This window comes from Haliotis rubra, unplaced genomic scaffold, assembly GCF_003918875.1.
Source record: "Haliotis rubra isolate DU_JTF1 unplaced genomic scaffold, ASM391887v1 Scf47, whole genome shotgun sequence".
Lineage (NCBI taxonomy): Eukaryota > Metazoa > Mollusca > Gastropoda > Lepetellida > Haliotidae > Haliotis > Haliotis rubra.
In genome coordinates, this window is record NW_025767157.1 from 2,406,379 (window position 1) to 2,432,737 (window position 26,359).

Consider the following 26,359-nt stretch of genomic DNA (forward strand, 5'->3'; position numbering starts at 1 on the left):
TCCCCGATCTATTAAGACAACGGCTGATACTTCTATTTCATCTGAGACATATACAAATGTACTTGTATTCATTTCCAACATAATCAATTGTGGCTTTGGGAGAAACGTTGACAAAATGTTGCGACAGCTCTATTTTTCTCACTACAACTACAATTATTTTGCTCCTGGTGTTCAAGATGAATACAATGTAAGTAATATATTTTCTAAATTTCACAAATTATGTAAAAGTGATTTTGTGATTGTATTGAATTTGATTAGTTTGATGTTTAGTTGTACATTATTTGGGTATTTTTCTAGTTACAATAATATAATTAAGAAAATGCTAATTTGTCAGAAAACACACTTAATGATAGAAAGGGATCGCTAATTTGTTATGATATGTAAGAAGTATTTCATTGCTAATTATTTGGGTTAAAGTGTCTTCCTGTAAATGGCAGCGGCAGTAGAGTTAGCTTCTTGGAGACTAATTCATATAAACAAGCATTGCCTTTGATAACGTGCAACATCATCACATGCCGATGAGTCACTGACATGAAATAAGCATTTAGAATTAATTTTCAAACAGAGAAATTCAATAATGTTAAAGGTTATGGTGTGTGCAGGGGAATGTTTTTGCAGTTTAAACAAGGATAAATATGCCTTTATGAACCCACCATTCAATTAGCAGGAACAATAGAATATGTAATGAAGTCTATTCATAGAGGCATACTGTGATCATCAAACCATGTTTAGTTGGTCAGCTTAAGGCTAGTAGGTATAGGAAGTGTGAGTTAGTCGTATCGTGGCCTGTGGCTGTGCAACCACTGTGATTAGGGACAATTATAGCTGCTAGGTAGAAGGGTTTCGTCATAGGATCCTAGCATGCTCGTTGCAGTCAACAGGAAGCAACAATGAAATATTAAAGGAAACCTCGGTCACCTATAGTATCTGAAGGAAGGGAGAGATTGTTTTCTTCCTCACAACATTTGAATTCTTTCTTCATTCTTGGAATGTTAATAGACCAGGACTATGGTTTATCTGTGGCCTACGGTAAATGTTTCGTTTATATATTTTGTTTGTTTTGATGTTTGTGAATATTGATCTTTTGTTTGTTGCAATGATAAATTTGACAGATATGATTTAAGAATGTTTTTCAGTGATTAAATAGTATAGTTGTCATGCTCTTTTTACAAACTATCCAAATTTGTATTTTGTGAAAGCTTTGAAATTTAGGAAATCTTGAGTTTTTCTGTATTTAAGTCAAGGGACCCCTTAAATTTTTTCCTTAGAACATCTGGGATGTGACAAATTAACAAGAACCTGTCGTCTTCCATGCTTAATTTCTGGCTTATATGAATTCAGTTGTGTTGACATATGAGAGAATAGTAGTGTTTGTGTCCATGTGTTTCCTGGACGTTGACAATCCACCGGTTATATTGGACATTTTGACATATATGTCTGGATGAAATACCTGACCTTGTGAGTGTGTCAGTAGCAGACCAGTGTAGGTAAATAAGGACAATGTTAGGAGTGTTCACTTCAATATTGTTTGTTCTAATTCCTCAATTGCAATGTTGTCAGGATATGCTTTCATCTTTCATGTTTTGTAGCAGCAAGTTAATATTTTGTTCTTTACATTTGCGAGGTTATCTCTGTCAAAGACATTTTACAAGCTTCAATAAACTAACCTGATTGCATGTACTTCAGACTGCAGGTTAGAAATCACTGTCCTTTGAAGTTTGGCTTTTATTCATCTCTTAAACATTGTTGGATGTTGGATGGTTGAATGTAAAGATATAACACTCCCATTTGAGTTCTCGTTTACACAAGAAATAAATGTATCAGGTTTTCAGCAGTGCTGGTGTAAATTTTGGTATCCTGGTTTCATGGTTGTGTCAAATACCTTCTGATACAATATTTAGAAGTATTTGTGACAGAAAATATTATTTGTGATGCTGTTATCAAGCACTGAGCTTCACAAAGACCCAACACTGGTTTGTAAATCGATTGCCTCATCGTTGCTACAATTAACACACTCCACTATGTAAATATGCAGTTGTCACTTATGGGTGTTGCAACTGAAGTTACATATTCTATATCCTTAGTGGAAGAAAACTTTTATTGTAAGTTGTATTTGTTTTAAATCAGCATTATAATTTTTGTGGAGATACTTGCCTGTGAGTAATATTTTGGTGTAAACATAGTGAGTATGGTTTTACGGCGCTTTTAGCAATATTCCAGCAATATCACGGCAGGAGACACCAGAAATGGGCTTCACACATTGTACCCATGTGTGGAATCGAACCCAGATCCTCTGTGTGACAAGCGAACACTTTAACCACTAGGTTTCTCCACCACCCGGTGTACATATAGGATAACTTAGATTTTACATTTTGAGTTACGAGACATTTTTGTTTGGGTGTGTTTTGTTGACTTGCTTAATTAGTTATACAAAGAACGGACATGTAGGGGGTAGTCCAATAATGGTTGGTGCTCTTTCCTGTGCAACACCAGGTCTGAGTTTGGTTCCACAGCATGTTAGCTGAATCAGGCTACGGCAGCCGTGTAGAAGCGCATCTCAAAAACATTACGATCCTAAGTTAGAAAATATTTAAGCCATAAGTAATTGATAGTTGAATGGTTCATATATGATTAAAATGTGACTTGAATGTTATCTGAATTTTCTTTTCCTTTTTTGCAGTTTGTTCGAAACAAGATGTCTTCAGCGTGGAGCGCAGACAGTGGCGAAGGTCCTCCAACAGGGGCGTCCGCAAACTCAGACAGCAAAGCCAACAGCTCCAGCGAGGATCTGGCCGACGCTGAAGGTGTATGGAGCCCTGACATTGAACAGAGTTTCCAAGAAGCTTTAGCCATATACCCACCATGTGGCCGTCGGAAAATTATATTGTCAGATGAAGGAAAAATGTATGGTAAGAATCTCCAATAAATCCCTCTTGGAACAACAGCTTTATCAATAACAGCAAATTTTAGTTTAACAGGACATTGAGACCAATTCATTTTGGTATGATTCAAGTTATAAGGAAACAATTCTGTCAAAATTTCTGTCAGATTATTCTCATTGTTCAGGGTGTACTTTTGTGTCGATGTGGTATATGTCACATTTACTCTGTAAAACAGGCGGTGGCGTAGCCTAGTGGTTAAAGCGTTCGCTCGTCACGTCAAACACCCGGGTTTGATTTCTCACATGGGTACAATGTATGAAGCCCATTTCTGGTGTCCTCTGTCATGATATTGCTGGAATATTGCTTAAGTGGCATAAAACCATACTTACTCACTCGCTGTAAAACATACACCAGTGCAACCTAATTTTGAAAAAGCCAGTGCAGTATTTGTCCACATACACCAGGAACATGTAAAATATATTTTAGGTCTGTGTCCAACCTCGACTTTTCCACACATCGATCTATGAACATCATTGATACTAATTCACTTTGTTACATACCTAGTCGCTAGTCCCTGTGTTGTGTGCAAGTTATCATGTCTGCTTGGGCGTGACATCATCAAACTGGGGGTACGTCAAGAGCGTTCCTCGTACATTTACAAGCCAAATGTAATTAATTTTTGGCAAAATCAGCCTTCTGAAATCTAAGATTATATTTATTGTGTATGCATCTGTTTCAACGTTGATAGATTAATAGGATGAGGGTGCAACCAGGTTTTAATGCCAACTTGCACCTTGTGCAAGTATGTCCAACATCCTTATATCAAACCCTGTGTATATTAAGGTACAGGGTTTCCTGCTAAATAGTTTTACTATCTTGCATTGAGTGATGAGTCTCCAAAGACAAAGCTACTCATGCTGCCCAACAGGTGACAGTGGCAGTAACTGTTGGATCTGGTTTACTAACCCTCCATTAATTAGATGACTGCTGCCTGGTTAATTAATATAATTAGTCAAGAGGTGATCAATTACCCCGTGGAGCTGGCAGGCCTTGGGGAGTGAGGAATGTAAATTGGGGATTGATTTGACAGACAGAAGTATACAGCCATGCTTAGTGACCATTGGTCAACCAGCATCTGGACATGTCATGGAGTTTACAGCATGTTACACAACAGGTGCTTGTTCTCTGTTAATGTGGAGGGTTTATCAAACTCAGATGTCTATACTGCAGTAGATTGACGCTTAGTCTCTGAATATATATAATATTGATAGTAACAAACAAACCCATTTAAATTGAAAAAGGAGCCCCAGGGAGACAAGAGATTCAGAATCTGAGGAAATCTAGACTTGCTTCATTTAGGGCGTTTTCATTGCTGAGAGGGCTAGGCAGTAGGGAAAATAATGTGGCTGGGCAGTAGGGACAATAATGGGACTGTGAGACAGACTAATTCTGCAGGGAAAGAAACCTTTTTAAATTTCCCACAGGACCAGTGAGTGGACAATAATTAGTGGTCCTGTCTGTACTTCACTGGTCCAAAATAACATTCGTGGATTTACTTAACTATCAATTCAAAATTCACTGACCACCAGGACCACTGCAAAGTTGTCATTTAGTGGTCCTGATGAAATTTTACTAGCCAGGGACCACAGGACCAGCGTACATTTCGCACACTGTACTGCAGTGTCCATCCAGTGTTAACAGTCCCAATTTGATCGCTGGAGCAAATGTTGATTGGCAATACTTTATTGATACCAGAGCTCCAGATAAGCTGCATATTTGCATAAAATACGCTATGGAAAAGTTGAAATACGCAAGAAAAATAATTGCCAGCGTATGAAAAAACACTAAATATTTACGTTTACGCTATGTCAAACTAACAATGCGTATTTACCCAATACATCAAAATCATGTTGCATATCGTATCATTCAAGCCATTCGAACTTAAGTTTTTCCATCTCTAAATATTTGCGATTAAATAAGTCTTACTAAACGCAATTTAAATGTGCAACAGAGATAGACTACCAATCACAGTTTCTTAACCATCCACTGATTGGTCCATCTATAAATAGTGACCAATCAATTAGCTGTTTTCTTTCTGTAAACAAATCGATAATGGTGAGCAAGTGTTGTTCAAAGCCTCCACGCGCTCAAAGTAAAATATTTTTTTTTTACGCTTTACAAACAGAAAACAACTTCATTAGAGGAATGCTAGATGAATTAATAGGCAGGTCCTGTGTTTCACAATCAGAATCAATTGCCGGTAATATTTTAAATGAACTTGTAACATGAGCTATTCGCGGTGTGGAAGTGAAACAACACGATGGGGACAAGATTTTGAAAAAAATTTATGTTAGAGTGAAGACATGGCTGTTATTATCATCTAATAGCCATCTTGATATCTTGTTTTACACCAAAACGGATGTAGACTAAGGCACATATTATTTCTCACAGCACAAGTGGATAAGGCTGTATTAGCTATTAGCTATAATTTAGCATTGTTGGGAGGATTTTGTCTTATTTTATTATTGAATAAAAAAATGTCGCACCTGTTATCCATATTCGAAATGAATACCCGGATTTTTAAAAGATAGTGGGTATCTAAAAGTATAGATTCCCACTTGAAATACCCACTTAGTTTCAAAAGTGTGGGTATCATACCCACATGGCCAAAGGTTTATCTGGAGCACTGGATACTCTGACAGAATAAGTTGAAAATATTATGTATTTGTTAAAGTATCATAATACAACTAGTATTACACTCCAACTGCACTAGAAAATTGTATCAGAATACTGGTAGATATATTTTCACCTTTTTCTTTTAAAGTAGCAAAAAATGTTCACAGTCATAGAAACTTTGCACATACAGGTGTATATTAGTACTTAACTTTGCACTGAAATTGCTTTGAAATGGTAAATCAATATTTCCCAGAGTTAGTACACGTACAGTGCACACTAACACAGTGTCGATTAACAAAACATGAAGTGGTATGTAAAGTTATAATTAAGATTTCATGTGTCCCTTGATTGATACCACCCAAGTGTATAGTATTTTAGCTTTGTAAACCATTGGGCAATATTATGTATTAGTAGCAACAAGTCTTCATGTGGCTGCTTTGAAGTTCGATCTACACTTTATCTTTGTGAAATTGACATGATCCATTACACGTACATTGTGATGTGTCCTTGTTTGCCCAATAGTATTTGTGTAGGAATTACCAGTGAATATGTGAACATAAAATAGTGCTTATATTTTAGGTGTATATTAATGAAATAATCTGTTTCATAACAGAAATGATCTTTTGTCAACTTAAACATAAATGTTTCATTCTAAACCAGAACATTATTTCAGGCTTACAAACCGTTGTATACGATTGAAGAATATTATCATTGGGGCTTATAAATAGAACTGTTTTGGGAGGGGACACCCACTCTGTGCCTGAGGGAGAAGTGGAACTTGCACACCTGTACAGGTGCAAATACCATGGAAAGTCGTTAAGTGTGTCAACATAGGCCATTGGAGGTAATGACAAGGTGCGAGGCTGTAACACAGCCGCTGAGTCCCTCAGTCGTCCCTTCACCTGCATACAAGCCGTGAATGGGAGGGAAATCACATGTACTGATAAATCTTAAACTTGATGCTCCCATACACATCTACCAGTATTAATGATAGTCTGGCAGAGATGGGAGGATTTGCTCAAAATCCTGCTGTTTGACCTGGATTGTCGAGCGAAACAAAGCTCAGATATCAGAAACCCTTTTGAATGCTGTGCTTGCATAAATGTTGATGACAATTTTAAGTTTGTTGTCATAATGAAAATTCCAATTATGACTATAGTTATTGATTTGAAATATTAAATATTGATTTATATCTTTCTATGCCCAATACAACAGAAATGGTTAGATCTTAAGGTACTTTATAACAGTTTGCAGTAGAGGTGATAAAGAAATTGATAATTCTCCATTCCACTCCCAATATATTATGACATTTTATAAAGAGCTTTTTAGTGTGTGTTATAATAGTTAAAGATAAGTCTTCCTTTCCTAAATGAGGCATGATTAAATTCTTTTGTTGTTTGATCTTACTGTTGAAATAAAACTACTTGTGGTTTAATGTCGATTTTATTTTAGCAGCCTCCTCCATTCTTCTAGATAATGTGATGCACAATTTACTGTATGGCAAAGCATTATCAGGCTGATATAGAAAAGGGAAACATTCACCATCCTTTGTATGTGATAGGAGCCCGAAACTTTGAGATACCCAAAGTACAGGCGTTCTATAATTCAAATAATTCTGAAAATTGTGGAAATGTCATCGTAATATTTAAAAAAAAAAAATATCAAAATATAAAGGAGAATATTGTGTGATCAAAATTTTAAAAGAAAGAACACACAAGCAAACCCATGCTGTTTGACCATGGTGACTGGGGTGTCCATTAGACACCTCAGAAAGCTTATCAGTACTATATTGCTTTCCTGGTCCTGTAGGCTTTATAGGAAGCCGGTATAGTTATATCACAGATTTATCGACATCTGCTCAGAGGCGGATAGTCTGCAACAAATGTCAGTTAAAATTCCCAAATTTGAATGTGAAAGTTTCCAGTTCATATTAATAAAGTTATTACTAATGCAGTGGCTTTGTAGAGTGCTTCACCGATAACAAGACCTGTGGAAGACGCTTAAATGCTTAATTATACTTTATTAAAATACCTCTGAATTTAACAACAAAAACACCTTGACATGTTATTAAAACATTCTGTACAAAATATAATTTTTTTCCCAATTTGACGGTAAAAGTATTGTTTCTAAGTCATCTTGACAGATTTTTCTGTTTCTGACAAAATATATTTTAATGAAAGTTTATGGAACATTTGTAGGGGAAAAATAATACATATATTGATTATTCCCATCATCCGTGTAGTCATACATAGACAAATCTTGGGGGCACCTTTAATGATTTATACTTATGCCTTCTACTTTAATGATTTAGTTCAACCTATTCCTGAAGGCGTCTGGGCTTTTTGTAACAAAGATGGTTTTATGATGTTTATTATGACAACTGTTGTATTCTGAAGAATCTGACCACATCTTGTGAACACTTTCATTTTGTAGTTCTTGGCCGATATTATTTTGGCTAATGTGTTTCAAAGATGGTTTAATGACAATTTGAGAAGACTATTGTATTCTGTAGAATCCAATAGAATGATAAACATTGATAGAGTCAAGAAAAGTGCCGAATTAGGATCCCCTTTGTAACAAGCAAGGTATTGTCCTGCTGCAGTCCCTCGCCTTGTTCCTGGAGAACAAGATGGCTGTGTACTCAGTTGTTGCTCCTATCAATTGCTCCAAGCCCAGCCTAAGACGTTTTGTATTTGGCGGGATCTGTTGAGATTGTTGAAGAATCATCATTGCCCCAGGAATGGATTATGCCCGTGTGGACTTTCCACTTTTTCCTGTGTGTTTGTCACCAGTGGCTGTGCTTGCTGCTCAGTGTTTGGTCACTTGGGCTTATTTGCCTCATTGCCGACATGTGTTTGAGAACGGATTAGCCGGACTGAACAAGTCTTAGAAGGGCCGTGTTAGGCAAAAAAGATTGTTGACAAAGATAGCAGATCAATATTTTAACTCTATATTGGTGTCTCCCGTCTGTGACTCCCTTCATTGCTTGTGTGGGACGCTGGTAATGTTGTCTTGAGTATCTGTTGAATATTGACCAATCACCTTCATCTTCACCCTCTCACTGCGATGGCAATTACGTTTAATTATTGGGATGTGACTTCAAGCTGTTGATGTTTGTTTGTTTTGTAAAGTTTTTAATGCTAACTTTCTAAGTGAACTGCACTTGCCATGAGCAACAAAACCTTTTTGACTACCAGATTTTCTTGTCTATGGGATATACTTTTTGACCAAAATATCCAGCTGTGTAGAGGGATGCCCGCAATAAGTTATAATATTTTTCCCAATGCAATTATAAAAGAGAAAAATTGCAATTTCAGGCTTATTTCACAAGACATTCAAACACAGTAAACTAAATCTATTCCTATAAAACTAAGGCGGTAGGTTTGAAACTATAACTCAACAATTTATTGCGACTTAGCATTTCCATTTACCAAGTTTGTTATTTTCTTTTTTCTGAGTGAAGCAATATGATGGAATTTTTTTATGAACATTTGATTGAAATAGCAAATGAAAAAGAAGTATTTCGGAAAACTTGTTTTAAATAATGGAGGGAGGGAATTATACTCCAGTATACACAGTCTAATTGAAATATATATGTTCTGCTGACAGTTAATACACAAGGAAAAAGAAACTGTTTTATCTGCGTAATTATTTTGTATTTAAAAAAAACATGGATAAAAAAAATATTGATAGGTGACAAAAGTTTAGGATACATCTTGAAGCATTTGTGTGTAACACACTGTCACTTGCTGTGCTTCTCTTACTTATATTCAAGAACAGTCTGATGGTTTGGGAGAGTGAGTTCAAATATAAGTTCATATCGGCAGTATTCCAGTCTGATGGTTTCACCTTGTGTTAATTGCTCACAACTTGTGTCATATTTGGCTGCAACTCTGTGATAAAACTGAAATATTGTTCACAACCACATTAAATCTCACTCACTCTCACTCACTCACTCACCTCACTCACTCACTCACTCACTCACTCACTCACTCACTCACTCACTCACTCACTCACTCACTCACTCACCATGGTTTTGGATTCCTCTAAATGCTGGATGTATTTGCAAAGATTGTACTCTTCTCTGATTAATTAAAATTTTAGTTTCCACCCTTTATAGTTGTATCTGTTGATTCAATAAAATAATTAGTCCAAAATAGAGTGGCGGCAAATATACAGATTTGAATTTCTTACATTTTTTTTTAAGGTAATAAGTGGAACCTAAGCCATTAAATAACAGGTTATAATCATCATTGGATCTGAACATCTTGTGTTGGTGTAGCTAAATACATCTTCACTGTAAAGTACATATTTCACCTCCCTGCTATGTATACATAATCATTATCAGTACTAACACAGACATGTGACTACATTTGAACACGATATATGATGTTGCCAGCAGTCCTGATTATTTTCAATGAGGAAAGTCTAAATTTGACAATAAATTTAGAAAACTTAAAAGAATATGTTCACAGCTGAATATGTTTTGTTATTCGTCTGAACAGGATGTTAACATAGAGTGAGCAAGTACTCGCCATGCAGTCACTCAACCATGCCGGGCATTATGAAGCTGGGTCGACTACAACAAAACGCTGCTAGCTTTCCCACACATACTGTTTGATAAATCAAGACCTGTCTACACCTTCCCAGTTTTTTAAATACAAATGGCAACTGGGGAATATGTTACATCATAATTATTTGACCAGGTGAATCCGAAATGCTTTTGTTTGAATAGGCAGTTGATTCAGTATTGTGTAGGTTCACTTTTGAAGTCTAGGTTATTCAAGTCCTGCATTTTGATGATGAGAGAGTTGAGGTGTAGAATATTGACTATGGTGGTAATACCCACGGGAACATCGGCTAATGTCAACCCAGAGACTTGGGTTGCTACCTGTGTATGGTCCTACACTAACTCGTTATCTTGGCTTCAGTCATTCTCTGGCTAGGTAAACAGGATCTGCCAAGGTAGTGGGGCTTCCAGCTTACAACAACCTTACGCTGTCACAAAAAACTAAAAAGTAGAATGAGTCACTGTGCTGATGAGTAATGGGTCCAAATTAGGCAACCACGCCAGGAGGGTAGAAGTAAGCCCAACAACTATAGTCTGTTTCTGGAGGTTCGGCCCCAGACTGGGGAATAATAAGCTTATGTTCCTGCCCAGAGCAGGGAAATATAATCTGTATCCCTTAATATTAAGACTAACAGGTGGAAAGTGGCAGGTGTATAATTTTGACAAGACAGTTGGAAAAGAAATATAAGATATTTAGCTGCCGTTAAGTGTATACACCATATGTTTTAAACATATCTATTTCATGTTCCCATGAATAATTGACTAGGGAGATCAGGAATTGATTTATGAAACATGATGCAGAATATGTTAGGTAAAAAGCCAGATTGAAAGACATCAACAGAAAACCATTAACAAGCTCTTCAAACCAGCACATGTTGACATCTCATGTGGGGGATGAAAGCAAGTTTTAGAATATAGTACAAAGTCATGAACAGTGAAACGGTTAAAATTATAAGAGGAGATAAAAAAAATTTAAATTATTGCATGATCAGTGATTTAATTGACATGCATTTGGAATATTGTTGATTATGTGTTAACAAATGGAGATGACTTTGATCAAAAGGCATCATTTACTGGTATACCTCAACTCCACAACTCCAGATCACAATAAATAGCAATATAATCAAAGTAATAATCAAAGTTGTATGTTAGATGGCAGTTTGAAACCATAATATCAATGAAGACTAAATTGATCAATTGTTTCAAGTAGCTAGCATCAAAATAATAAATGAAGTTGTAATCTTAGTCAAAATAGTCCTCGACCATGTTCAAATGATTTCTGTGATAGTTATTTCAAAAAGGATGCTGTGGCTTGTGATTGGATTCATGTATTTAATAAATGAGCAATGAGACTGGAAAACTGATAGCAATCAGTTGTTCACCTCTTACTGATATGGCATCATTGTGGTTACTTTTCAAGCCATGACATTAGCTTACCAGAGGCTCGGAGGTGACAACGGCAATAGCTACATCTCCGTTGATAATGTCCTAAGTCCCACACAGATTCCAGTCAGGTGCTAACAGATAACAGGATAATTATGGATTCATTTCAGTGTTTTATTAACCCTAAATTTGTTGCTAGGAAAGGAGTACAATTCTGGTTCAGCTTGACCATAGGTCATGGGGCGCTGTTACAATGTAGAAGCTTCCTGTGCAGGATTTAATGTTTGGAATGTCACTGAAACTTTTGTATCGATACCTCCTCTCAAAAGTATCATGCTATATTTATATGCTGATTAATAAAAACATTTATTATTCTTAGTATGTAGATAGAAATAACTGATGTAGACTGCAATTAATCAGTTTCATGTATGTTAAAGGGGCTTATCAATTAAATGTTTAAAATTAAATTTTCCATCTTTTCATTGGCCTTCTAAATCATTGTTATCATAATGTTAATGTTTCTGTGTTATTATTTATTGAACATTGATGCTCATAAATCTATTGATACAGCATCAACATAAATCTGTATCGATACATCAAAAGAAATCTGTATCGATACAGATTTATGAGCATCAACAGAAATCTGTAGCAATACAGCATCGGCAAATCTGTAGCGATACAGCAGCATCATAAATCTGTAGCGATAAATCAACATAAATCTGTAGCAATACAGCATCAACATGTACCGATACACTGATATCAGAATATATGGTGTGATCCTTACTGGTTGCTATGGGGAATACATAAGGCGAATGTTGTAAATGTATTCTTGTGTTAGCTGTTTCATGTATTGCTTTAAGATAATTATTCATTTCATTTTTTTGTGTCTGGTTTTCCTCTTTCATAGCATCATAATTTTGACTGATAATAATTTAGTCTTTCCAAGAACATAAAAAAATATTGCGAAATTAAAGTGAGCCACAGAGCCTCTTGTTCTTCTCTGTCTAAATGGTTTCCACACATTTTCATGAAGAACAATGGCCTATATTTGATATATTTATAACAAATGTTATTCATTGTGTATCAATTTTCCAGGTCGAAATGAACTTATTGCCCGCTACATCAAATTGCGCACAGGGGAAGACACGCACCAGGAAGCAAGTGTCCAGTCATATTCAAGTCCTGGCCAGAAGGAAAGCCAAAGAAATACAGGCACAACTCAAAGTAATTACGGAGGTAACATTTTATAGGCCAGGGCAAAACAGGTTGTCAGTGCATAGTTCAGTGGTTCACACGTTTTCTCTTACGTATATTTATGTTTGAAGATAGTTTTCCTCATAAGTCATTATGTTTCCCCAAATGGCTAATTTATGGTTATATTTGCCTAATGTGTAAGACAATTCTACATTATGAGTAAAGACTGTATTAAGTTTCGCTTAGAACACCATGAAAACAGTCCGGGAGCAGTGACATTGGCTCGGGTTTCCCCATGTTTATTTTAGTGGTAAATGACCTGTACCCACTCAAGATGTATTTGTTTATAAGATTTGTAAAGCAGCCAGGCTGAAACTGTAGGCTTAGCTTATGACCTCTGACCTTTCCAGGAAGAGATATGGCTCCTACTTATCCTGTCTCTGGATCATGGTTTTCAATATTGATGGTGATCATCGTTTTACTGCTGTAAATTATGAAGGCGATATTACCTTGCCAAACCCGATAGCACAGGGACTGCTTGAAATATTAGTTGTCTACAATCAATACAGGCAACACAAAGCACAATACATGGAATTAAAAAATCATATTACCGTGACAAATTGCAGCTTTTTATATACACCCACAAATTGTGTGTCAGATTTTCGTAATGGACGTCCAAGCCATAGAGTGAAACTATAACTGTGGAATCGCTCCAAGTAACACTTGTGTATGAAGGTGACACGCAGTCAAGGAAATAAATCGGAGGTCACATGCAGGTGGCAAGGAGGTCAACTAGTGCAACTCGTAGATTTCATGTTGCAAGGGCCACTAATTTTCTTTGTACTCCGTTTTTTGGTGTAAATGAGTTTGTAAATGTAATCAAACGATGGAGGAGGGAGAGGAGGTGAGATTGAGTCTTTTGTAGTGTCCTTTTGCTGCAGTGTGACACTTGGAGGATATGGACTGTTATACACTGCCTGGTAGACCCGGGAGCCAGGCTGCTAAATAGGAAATAAGTTATACAAAGTGACCTAGACTTGTGATTACGGATCAATACAGGATATGTTGAGAAACAGATATATATTACATTATGTGGAGTATGTTACATACTGTTAGAACAATATCGTTGATTGACATTGAAATCTGTATGTGGAGTGTATACTATTGCTGTATACTGGGTAATCTGTTGGTGGATATTGAGATATCTATTTTGAAAATTACCAGCGGATGATATTTAATCTGGTACATTGAGATCCACATGATGATTGTTTGAACTTTAAGATTGTAAAAAAATATGTGTTTCAGGTTCATTTCTATATCTAAATATGGGATTAACATTTTTGGTAACATGAGCCCCCATCTTTTCAAATTTTAACTTTTTGAATGAAGAAATATATTTCCCAAAAATTATTTCAAAAGGAATTCGTGAATGTATTCTTGAGGAATATATGGATCTCTTGAACTGGTTAAATGTTTTTTAAATGTTATTTATATTCTACACATTTTCTTCTTGTATGCAATATTAAGATCCGACTTTTGTGCTTCATTTGATAATTAAGTAGGATGTGTCTGTTATTTTTGTCCGTAAATAACCCACGTAAGTATTTGTGCATTGATCTGTACAGTGTTCGGCAGCCAGTGAATCAATACTTGGTCTTATTTAGCCTGGATTCATTAATAGATAACTGCAGTCATTGTCCATGAGAATAAGAAAGAAGTGTTTTTAATACTTAATTCCTTCTTGCAAGTCAGTATTTCAACCTTTTGTTCGAGGCATTACAGAAATAATGCCACTAAGGGAAGAACAGCTTGTTATTTTTGTAATTCTAGAACTGTGCTCATTTGTTTTGAAAGTCATTGTATTTTCTGAGAAGGAAGGTTTTACCTTGATGCTTGCAGTTCAGACTCACCATCATTATGTGTTAATGTTTACACCTGAACAGGTTCTACTTCCAGATCTGAACTGTTCTCTGTCTGTATCTGAACTGCTCTACTTCTGTGTCTGAACTGTTCTACTTCTAGATATGATCTAGCTCTAATTCTATATCTGAACTGACCCTTTTTCTATATCTGAACTGGCCCTAATTCTATATCTGAACTGACCCTATTTCTATATCTGAACTGGCCCTATTTCTGTATCTGAACTGACCCTATTTCTATATCTGAACTGACCCTATTTCTATATCTGAACTGACCCTATTTCTATATTTGAACTGGCCCTATTTCTATATCTGAACTGCTCTACTTCTGTGTCTGAACTGCTCTACTTCTAGATATGATCTAGCTCTAATTCTATATCTGAACTGACCCTATTTCTATATCTGAACTGACCCTATTTCTCTGAACTGATCTGGCTACCTATTTCAGTCTGATCAGGCCCTATTTCTGAATCTGAACTTATATCTTCAATCTATCTGAACTGAACTATTGTGTTAATTCTGGTGTTAAAGCAAAAAACTATTGTATCAGCATTCCAAATTCATGGCAAGAACATCCTTTTCAGTTTTACCAAATTCTCTGTCGTTGCTAATGACAAAGTGAGGCATTTATCAAAAGTATTCCCCCATCTCTCATTTACAATTCCCCCATCAGCATTCCAAAAGCATGGCAAGAACATCCTGAGACACCAGTTTTATCTAAGTACTTCCCCATCTGTGAGACACCAGTTATCTAATGACTCCCCATCTCTGAGACACCATTTATCTAAGTACTCCCCCCATCTCTGAGACACCATTTATCTAAGTACTCCCCCCATCTCTGGGACACCATTTATCTAAGTACTCTCCCCATCTGTGAGACACCAGTCACTGGATTAAGGACTACTATTCCAGGAGTGAAGTAGTTATCCAGATTTACTACTTGTATGAGACAAAAATGAGACTGATGTTGAGCAAAATGCTAACAGCTGATTCTCAGGCAATGAAAACTTAATGTGGACTGATAGGCAACTCAGTTTTTTATGCTCACACTTTTTTATTCCCTTATCAGTATCGCCTGCGTAGTTTGTCATTTTCAAACACTAACTACAAATGTTACTATATGTATCATGTGGAGATGGCGTTGATTTTACAGTTCGATATATTTACCAAGAAATGTTTTCTTTTTAATTTTTTTTTTTTTTAAATAAGTTCCTTTTTATTAGCCACGCCTCCACTTAGGTAACTGCTATGACATCTGCTCCGTACTGTCTATGCTTGGATCATACTGATAACATTATTGTCCATGCTGAACAAACAACCTATGTTGGAGTTGGCTTAATGGATCAGGTGCTCAGGTTTTGTGACTTTGTTGATGGTGTGTCTCATAATATCAATCACTGGTTTATTTGGTCCATACTCGATAACTTAGGCCACCATCATATAGCTGGAGTGTTCTTGGGTGGAGTGTTCAGCAGTCAATACAAGCTCTGGTAGCCATGGTGATAGAAACTGTTGATCCAATGGCACAGTTCCCTGTGGAAGCAATGTATCTTTGATTGTTTGTGTCAATGTTCCCAATTGGAATCCTCCAAGCATTCTGTGTTTCCAGATTAAATGGGACCTGATCAATGGGTTATGTTATATCTGTCAAATGAAATAGACACAGCTGATGGCATGAAGACATTTCCCCTTCGATACTCCTCTTTTATTATCGTCAGAATGCAATATGCCACACTTAGAGTATGTTGATATTTCAACTAATTGCCATGAGTGCAAGTTTAGAAACTAGTGTAGCTCTGTTGTTACCATCTGATACTGATGTAGTTGTGTGTTGTTACAGCCGCAGGACCAGGCGTCCCGAGATAAGGCTCTCCAGCAGATGGCGTCGATGTCATCTGCGCAGATTGTGTCAGCTAGCGCAATCCACAACAAGGCCCTCGCCTCTGGTCTCAGTTGTCTCCCGAGCATGACCCCAGTCAGACCTGCCTACCCAGGGGCTCCATCGGTAAGGGGCACCCAAAACCATGTCCTTTCCTGGTGACTAAAAGCTGATGTAGAAACAGCACTACAAGTGTCTTTAAAATTTAGCTTAGATTCGTATTTGTGACGACAATGTAGACTTGCAGAGCTTGTTTTCTAATATTCCTTAAGTGCAAAGTTTACACATACATATGCTTTTATCAAGTTTGAGAAGTATTTCAAATTAACTTCAGAATTTATTGGGTATGTTTAGTTCTTTGACTGTGGAATTGGCAAATGTACATTATTTTTTGTAAATGTACTTAATAATAATCAATTTACTAACAAATATGGTAGTTTTAAGATAATACATGGTGTTCTGTTGACAGTTCTCCTGAACTGTAGTAGATGTAATGGTTGTAGTAAACTTTCATGTTCTGTTGACAGTTCTGGCAGCCTGGCATAACACCACAAGGAGAGTAAGTACACTGCTTCACTTGTTCTTGTTAAACATAAAAACTACTAGAAGGAAGTTAAAGAAAACCCAGTTTTCTTTGCTAATACTCTAGTTAATCCACAAGGCATGACATATTAACAATAGTGATACGAAAAAAGAATGATATTCTTTAACCTCGAGCAGTATATCCATGATCATGTTTTGCTTAAGATAAGTTTTCTTCGTCTCACAAAATGTCATATATTACGTAACCTATCTTAAAAGTCAACCTTTATACAGACCTGAATCATATTTTAGAAAAGGAGTAAAAAGACCAAATCACTGAATTGTCGAGAGTTAATCAATTTTCTGAATTATTATAGGCATTTTATTATTAAATTGGGACTAGATATGGTTTTACAAACTGCAGTGCAGTGACAGCATGGTTAACGGTACCCGATGCTTTGTTTTGCAGTGTGAAGCCGTTTAGTTCGTCGGGCTATGGCATCGACTCCAAGCTCCAGTCCTCCATACCCGGTGACGTGTCTCCAGCGTGGCAAGGGAGGTCCATAGCGGGGCCAAAGCTCCGATTGGTGGAGTTCTCCGCCTTCTTAGAACAGCAGCGAGATCCTGACTCCGTACGTTCTTCTCACGATATTGTCGTCACTGACTCCGTACGTTCTTTCACGATATTGTCGTCACTGACTCCGTACGTTCTTCTCACGATATTGTCGTCACGATATTGTTCTTCCATATTGACTCCGTCGACGCTTCTTTCCGCGATATTGTCGTCACTGACTCCGTACGTTCTTCTCACGATATTGTCGTCACTGACTCAGTACGTTCTTCTCACGATATTGTCGTCACTGACTCTGTACGTTCTTCTCACGATATTGTCATCAGTAATACACTCTCCAACAGCCCAGTAGTCAAGTGGTTAAGGTGTTTGCTCATTTTGTTGAATGTCAAGGTTCAATTCTCATAATGTGTAAGGGGCGGTGCTAGTGCTTAGAGTGTTAACTCGACATGCCGAAGATTCAGGCTTGACTCCCCAAATGGGTACATTGTGTGAAGCCCTTTCTGGTTTCCCAAGCCGTGATATAGGTGGAATGTTGCTAAAAGCAGTGTTAAGCTAAACTCACTCACTCATCATTGATACAAGGTGTGGAGCCTGATCTTGATGTCGGGTGATATGATGTGAAAGATACAATTCCTTTAGACTGCTTAAAGCATACTTACTTATACACATAGAAGTAAAGCACAAATAGGTACTTTGTGGAAAGCACGGTGGAAAGCAATTGTTTATACACTTGTTTGGTGGTGTGTGGGGAAATATTCATTTTAGTAGCTCTTCAGTTTCCATCTCAAGCCCAGATTGCAATAGGCAAGCTGCCCAGGTACTTCCAACTTAAAAATAGCTCTGTTAACCATTCCTAACTTCACTCACTCTCAATAGACATGATCATTGGTGATCAATAAGTTGTTTGATGTTCTTAGAAAGACCATCAGCAGTTATTTATATATATATGATACAATTGGTCTACAATGCTGTTTGTTTGTCCACAGTACCACAAGCACCTGTTTGTCCACATCGGGTCAAATGCTGGCTACAACGATCCACTCCTGGAGGTGAGTTATCTTTAACTTATCTTCATCATAGTCTTTATATGGCCTTCACTGTTACGTATGTGTGGATGTATTACACAGTGGACAGAAATCCTTGTTACTTATCAAGTCTGGACAAAATGGTATTTTTCCTTATCTTGACTCATACAACTTTCTTCTCTCTCCCATAACCCCAGAAACATTCTGTGTTATGTTCCCCAAGAACAGTAAAAACATCTCACCCAAATGCACCCCTCTACTGTGCAAGCATGCTGGCTCCCCATGTGACTCATCACTATCTACATTTTGTTCTGTATTGATACAAAAATTAAATTATAACGCCTTACTGATACATTTCTGAAGTCAATTATGTTATGGCTGAAGAATAAGTTTCCCCAGTTCTATTGACTGTCATGCAGAAAAATGTATGAAGCGTATTGTCAGTTCATCGAGTAACCAACAGGAAACGGCAATCTCCACTTGAACACTTGGTCCTTATATTAAGTGTGGTGTTTGTTTGAAGTTTCATTGACCTGAACTATTGTTTCTCCAGGCTGTGGACATCCGCCAGATCTACGACAAGTTCCTCGAGAAGAAGGGCGGCCTCAAAGAGCTGTATGATAAGGGGCCTCAACAATCTTTCTTCCTCGTTAAGTTCTGGGTCAGTATATGAGATTGTTGTAGTTGCCAGATAAAAAAAAAATCACGCTCCATTTTACAAATGTTTTTTCCACAAGTTGTGATTCTACTAATTACCTGTCTTCACAATACAGTCACAGGTGTGTCTGGGACATACTAGATTATAGACAGGCTGCTGTGGTTTTAGCTGAAATATTGCTGTCTGTATCCTCATCACAGCGGAGCGTGTTAAGAGATGGTACTTCATGGTTCCTGCCAGAATCTCGGTATTATGGGACTGTGAAAGGACTTGTTACCACAGAGTCTTGTTTTGGTCAGGACTAGCTGTCTGTACTCAATAGACTTGCTGTCTATAAGGAGACACAGACATGCATGTTGTGTTATAACTAAAATAATTTTGAATGCAATGTTAAACCCTCTATCACTTTACATAATGGATGTTAAGCTTATTCGTTACAATTTTGATATATTTTGAATTCCCTTAACGTGATGTATTGTCTGACTGCAGGCTGATATCAACACCAATGTGCAGGACGAGGCAGGAGCTTTCTACGGGGTCACAAGCCAGTAAGTTTTTATTTTTCATTTTTATTGTTACGAAAAATTAACACTGTTCATTAGCTTTCGTTAAACATTGTGACAATAGCTCTATCATATGCCAGCAGTCATCCATCCTCACTAATTAAGGGTAATATCCATTCTGTTATGAGAAAATACTGTGGGCCAGTTCTCTACCACATTCTCGTTTAGGTTTTAACATCACTCTCTCCATAGGTCGCATCTCTGTCATCTGGCTATTTTCTATTTTAAATGCAAAGTGTTCGTATCATAGTGAAGCTACGGTGGCAATGGGTCCGTGGTATTTATTATAATAGAGTTTAGATAAACTACCCTTGATTATTGAGGATGATCCTCAGTGACCTAGATTCCTGTAATGTTCACTAAGTAAAGAGTTTAAAACATGTGCCTGTTTGGATTATTTCTTGATGTGATTAGCTGAGGCAATATTCATTCACTCTGTCACTCACTTGGACTCAACCTGATGGTTGCCTTTGCTTCAGCTGTTAGTGTTAAGACGATCACTTTTCTCTAGTTTTTCCCAAAACATGTTTTAAGATGCACAAAGATGAATTTTGTATCAGTGTGTTGGCTTGTGAAATGTTGTACTGTTGCTGGTTGTGTGTGTACAGTGAACAATGCTGTTACAGGTACGAGAGCACAGAGAACATGACGATACAAGTATCCACTAAGGTGTGTTCATTCAGGAAGCAGGTCGTAGAAAAAGTTGAGGTGAGTGTCATATCTGCTGTTCGTCTTGAAGATTCAAGTAGTCAGAAGTTTAACGAAATGATTCCTTTGTGTGTTTGTTTCTCAAAATAGGTAATACTAGAGCAATACTGTTTTGCTTAAGAAATTTGTTTCTTTCTTTGTTATATTTATGTCTTATTCTTACTGTTCAATTAAGTTACCATAAAATTACATGCTATGGGGTCACAGAACACAACTATTTGAACTATCCATAGTTTGAGATAAATTCTGTGGATTAGTGTGGGTTGTGTGTTTTATACTTATGCTGAAGGTCTTGTATATATTCCTCAATATAAAGCCTCTCACTCCCTCAACTCACTTAATCGTTGGCTCGTCACGCCAAAGACCCGGGTTCGAATCCCCACATGGGTACAATGTGTGAAGCCCATTTCTGGTGTCCCCTGCCGTGATGTTGCTGGAATATTGCTAAAAAGCGGCGTAAAACCAAACTCAGTCAGTCAGTCAACTCGCTTAATACAAATGGTGCCCAGTATTTTACCCCAATGCCAATACTGATTATCACAGGACCGTCCAGCAACTTTAACACTAATTCTATTTATTACCGAATCATTGTACTGACAGTATAATGCTGCTCTGTAGTATGAATGTCAAAAACATTGTCGTGTGCTGTAATTTTCAGACGGAGTACCCTCGGTTTGAGAACGGGCGATTTGTGTATAGAATCCATCGTTCCCCGATGTGCGAATACATGATCAACTTTATTCACAAACTGAAGCACCTGCCGGAGAAATACATGATGAACAGCGTGCTTGAAAACTTCACTATTCTCCAGGTTAGTATACATGTACTGTGGAGTAGGTAGACCAGTTGATAGTGCAGTTGTCAATCTAGTCTGTGTTCAAGTCCATGTTAGGTTTACAGGTGGAAAACTACTTGTTCTTGGTTTTGTAACTGTCAGTAGACTTGTAACCTGCTCTTGACTTCAGAGGTCACTTAGCTCATTAGTTGCTGGTTTGCCTTGATCTTGTAACATATGTTAGAAGTATTGTTTCAGCAGTAAATAATATCGAACACTCTCTTATTTTCTCTTCCCTTTTGGGCGGTGGCCTAGTGGTTAAAGCGTCCACTTGTCACGCCGAAGACCCGGGTTTGATTCCCACATGGATACAGTGTGTGAAGCCCATTTCTGGTGTCCCCAATTGTGATATTGCTTAAAGCAGTGTAAAATCATACTTACTTCACTTTAATCCTTGATATTGTTGGCATATACTCCCTTTATTAGACAAGATGTGAAAACTGATTTGCTGTTTATGTTTTCAGGTGGTAACCAATCGTGACACACAGGAGTGTCTTCTGTGTATTGCCAATGTGTTCGAGGTGTCAACAAGTGAACATGGAGCCCAGCATCACATCTACAAGCTTGTCAAAGACTAACCAGCATTCGTGGGGAAACAGACTATACAAACATTATATATTGTCCGCTCATTCACCATTGAAGCAATAAGAGCTGTGTTTGTGAAGACCTGGTCATCAGACACAACGCATGAAACACTCTGGTGAAACTCAGAACACATTATGTGCCTTTATCATGCAAGACCTTATCCTCTTGGTGCATAGATCTGCTGGATTCGTCTGGCTGTGTGATACGGGATTATATTCAATGAGCAAGAACATGTACCAGTCAGGACAGAGCTTATGCCCCAGCTTGTCCGTGATTGGTCGATCTCGTCTAGAGAGTCTTCTTAGACGCAATAGTGCTTATGGTTGCCAAATGATTAGTACAGACTGCAGTAGTTGCGAAACACTTTTGTGGTAGATTCTTTCTTGTAGGAGGAAATTGGAACCTGTTTCTTGTGATTTGTTTTTTGTTTTTTTCCGTTGCTGATAGTTGTGAGTGTGTAGTTGCTGATGCCGCATCGTGAAGTGGAACGACCAAGTGCTACTTTCATCGGACGGACTGATGGATATGTGAGACCATTCTCCGTCAGTGTTCAAGGTTGAGCAGTAAACTATTCATGCTACGCTGCAGAACCTGTGTCCGGACCGTTCCACTTCGCTGCTGTAGTTACCCGTGTCTTTTGTTAGCATGCCTTGGTGATCACATCAGATTACAATGAAACTGTTTGTTTGGATTTCATGAATAGTGTACTGTAAACATGTTTTTTAGGACACAACTGGATACAGTTTCAGATTATGTTCAAATTTATTTGTTTAGTATATCTCCATTGTTGATTCATCATCAAGGCATCCAAATTGTTTCTGAGCATTATTTACTGCTTTAAGAAAAAAACGTCCAAACAGTATTACGCAAACTTTGAAGAATGACATTTGGTTGATTTGTTGAATGCTAAATTGGCATTAAGATAAACTGCTGCAGTAGTCACAATCTAGTGCTGCTTATACAAAGGCAGACAACTCTTTGGGAGTACTGTCCAGTGGGCAGACAACTCTTTCAGAGCTCTGTCCAATGGGCAGATCACTTAAAGAACTGCCATAAGGGTAGACAACTCATTGTTACGGCATAAGTTTTTCACTGTATATTGCCCATTGCCTCACATCTCCTTCAACTGAAACTTATATTTTCTTACTGTCTGTGTGTATACATATGTTTCATGTCAAATTACAAGATAACTATTTATTCATAGCCATATATATCTCTGAACGTCCACTAAAGATCCGACCGCTCGGTGGTCGCATGTGCCTTAAACATATTGTACGTCTCAAGACAGCGTCTACTTAGGGTCAGGTACTGATCATCCAAACAGGCTTTGTTAAATAGTTCTTTTATATACATGTTGTCGTGAACGTGGTTTCCTGTTCGAGCAAAACCTATTAAATATTTCAATTTTTATGCAATTTGATAAAACGGCATTCTACTGCCCTCAATAATGTTTGCCTGCCATCTCATGTAATTCTCTTTTGTGCCTTTCTACTGTCCTTAGATGTCCAGGATATTCCCTCCATGGTAACAGTGTTAAATATAATGTTTGTAATTTATAACAAAAGGTTAAAACGTATTTGGATTATTTAGACCATCATGGCAACTTGATATGTCAAGCAATAAATTATTCTTTTATAATATACATACATAATAGCACCCTAGCATGATATAATGATATTGAACTAAATATTTTTAAACTTTAACTTCATGCAGTATTCGCATACAATTATTGTATTTTAGATTTAAGATTTTGAAACTTGTTATATGATGATATGAAGATGAAATATATTTTGAACATTTGCTACTTGGAAATGTTTGAATACATTTATTAAATTTTATAATTGGGAAGTTTGAACCTTGTAATATATAGTCACCTAAAATGTGAACTCTTGGTGACCTTTCTCACTCTTTTTGTACTGTCTTGAAATATGTGACAGTTGAACATAAAATTATCCAAAAAAAATAGTAATATATTTTTATGCTTGGAAATATTTCATTGTTATTTTAGCAGCACACAAAAACCATCAAATATTGATATGTGAAGAATGTTTTGTTTCGTATGAAGACCTCACTGAGACAAGAGTGCCTAATCAATTTTGTTGACAAATTCGTTGTGATTAATGTTGGGCAATAAAGAGATACGGCTTTTGCTGTCATACGGTCATGCGTCATACACAAGTCTTGTTACACTTGTCTTTTGACAAAACACCAATCTTGAACACAGTTGTTAATTGAAGAATAAAGATCTTATTTGTCATTGATATTTGCTGAACCTGATTGTAAATAATGCATTGTCATTCAATTATTACTCATCCTTCATCGGTCATCATCATGTCAAGGTCACAGTGTCAGAGAAGGTCAGGGTCAGTCCCCCAGGGCAAGTTGCCTCTTTTAGTAAAATTGGTTTTGTCAGGAAGACCCACATGTATGGTCTACTTAAGCCTGTCTTTTCTTGTTTGTAAGTTCTTAAGTGTAAACCAGATTTGTTAGTTAAGACTTTTTAAAATTATACACAACTATGTGTAATTTTATAGATCTAGGCCATGTCAGTGGATGGTAGTGAGTTATTGTTAAACTAAGTTATCCTGAAATCTTATTGATTTTAACCCAAACAGTTAAGATCATGAATACATTTTGACTTCTTTTTATGAATGTCATTGATCCCAAACTAATTTTGACCAGTATATTGATCTAAATTGTTTTTAAAATGGAATAATTTTTGGCTTAACCAATTCACAGTTTCGTGTTCTGTGCGTTGACACCCTTGTGAACAGTGTCAATAGCCATTGCATCTTATCTTCTGTGTTTAAACAAGTAAACATTTCACTCTTAGAAGATAAGGTTATGTTGTCTTCAAACTGATTACATTAATATCAGATATTCTTCAAATATAGCACTCAGTATATATGTCTTTCTTGAGAGGAATTAAAACTGTGGTAATTTGTCATGTCCTGTCATGCTGTGGACATGAGTGGCATATGAAGGTGACATGTCCATCTGTCAAGGGGCACCTGTAGGACATTACCATTTATCTGCGTCGGGGGCTGACAGGCCTTGCTCGTACCAACTGAAGGAACATTCAGTCATAGATTTACTTTTTGAATAATTCAAAATCTGCCTTCAAGCTTTAATTTCTACTTTAAAGAAAATTTGGTTTTATTTTCAAACTGAAAGGTATATTGTATTACCTTGTCTAGTTTTGATTTCAGAAAATGAAAATGACTTCTGTTTATTGAAGGGATCATATTTTATGTGTATTTTAAGACCTGAAATCAGCGACTCAAGTTCTTCAGTTGTTTTACTTCAAGTGTTCTTAACAATTGTACAGATATCTGTATGTTATGCTGATCATGCAATTTTAGTTATAGATGGTCCCCAACATATGATCGCCTCAAACATTTTTGTAACATAAGAAATAAAATCTTATCACATGTAATGAATGATTAATTTTGTGTTTTTGCAGTGATATTTCTTTGTCTCCAAAGCTACAAGCTCAGGAGATAAGGTATTAATGCATGTGACATAAAGCCCTTGTTCTACACCAATAATCCCCTCCCCTGCCCTCACTGCTCGCCCCCATCCCAACCCCACCCTAGCCCACCAGACAATTTATCACAAGCTTTACCTTACAACTGATGATAGTTGTGAGTCTAGTCACCTACAGTATACATCGTGTGTCCAGGGTATGAGTAATCTGTATGCCTAACACAAACTAATTTTAAAGTTACTTTTAACTGTTTGATTTTAAGTATGATATTGAGGAGTGTTTTCCATGTTAGTGAGGGACAGACCATGTGATGTTCTGGGAGGATGGTGTGGTCTGAGATTTTACTGAACAGGAACAAAAATGTCCTGGAAAAATTTGTGTCAAGGGATTCGGTTTCTTATGATAAATTAGTAATGCCACAAAAACTGAATTGTTGAAAGTGCTTTTAGGAAGGTTATTGTGGTTTATTACTTTTTTAATTTAAAAAAATCTGCTTTTGAAGCTGTAGCTAGAAAATTCAAGTAACAATACAAAATCTGAGCCCCTCCTGAAGAACTTCTGGATGGTCCCTAAGCATGTGCAAGCAACTGATCACCATTAATCAATCATTTGAACACAACTATATATTAGTGTTAAGTGAAAAATTATGTTATTAGCAATGGCATATTTTGCAATAATTGATGCGAGGATATGTTGAATATTCCATGTTCAAAGAAAAACACAAATACTTCTGAATATTTTGTTTCGAATCTTAGCTGGACTAAATCAAAGTGAGTTCTAACCCGAGCCTCACTGATGTGTACCCAACCACCACCCCGAATAAGCAGTTTCGATCATGCATTGTTTTTTATAATATACAAATTTGTACAATATGTTTGAATAAATGCTTTTGTAAAGAA

General features: G+C 36.9%; 1 protein-coding gene across 1 annotated transcript; it reads left to right on the top strand.

Annotated features, from left to right (window-relative positions):
* Positions 1-100: 100 nt before the first annotated feature.
* Positions 101-26,359, top strand: LOC124290586 (transcriptional enhancer factor TEF-1-like). Its single transcript, XM_046727335.1, is given in 13 exon segments — positions 101-187; positions 2,681-2,909; positions 12,607-12,647; positions 12,649-12,747; positions 16,465-16,629; positions 17,031-17,062; positions 17,495-17,657; positions 18,586-18,648; positions 19,178-19,285; positions 19,772-19,830; positions 20,472-20,553; positions 21,212-21,364; positions 21,853-26,359. Coding segments are annotated over 13 exon segments (1,380 nt in total). The 5' UTR covers positions 101-115; the 3' UTR covers positions 21,967-26,359.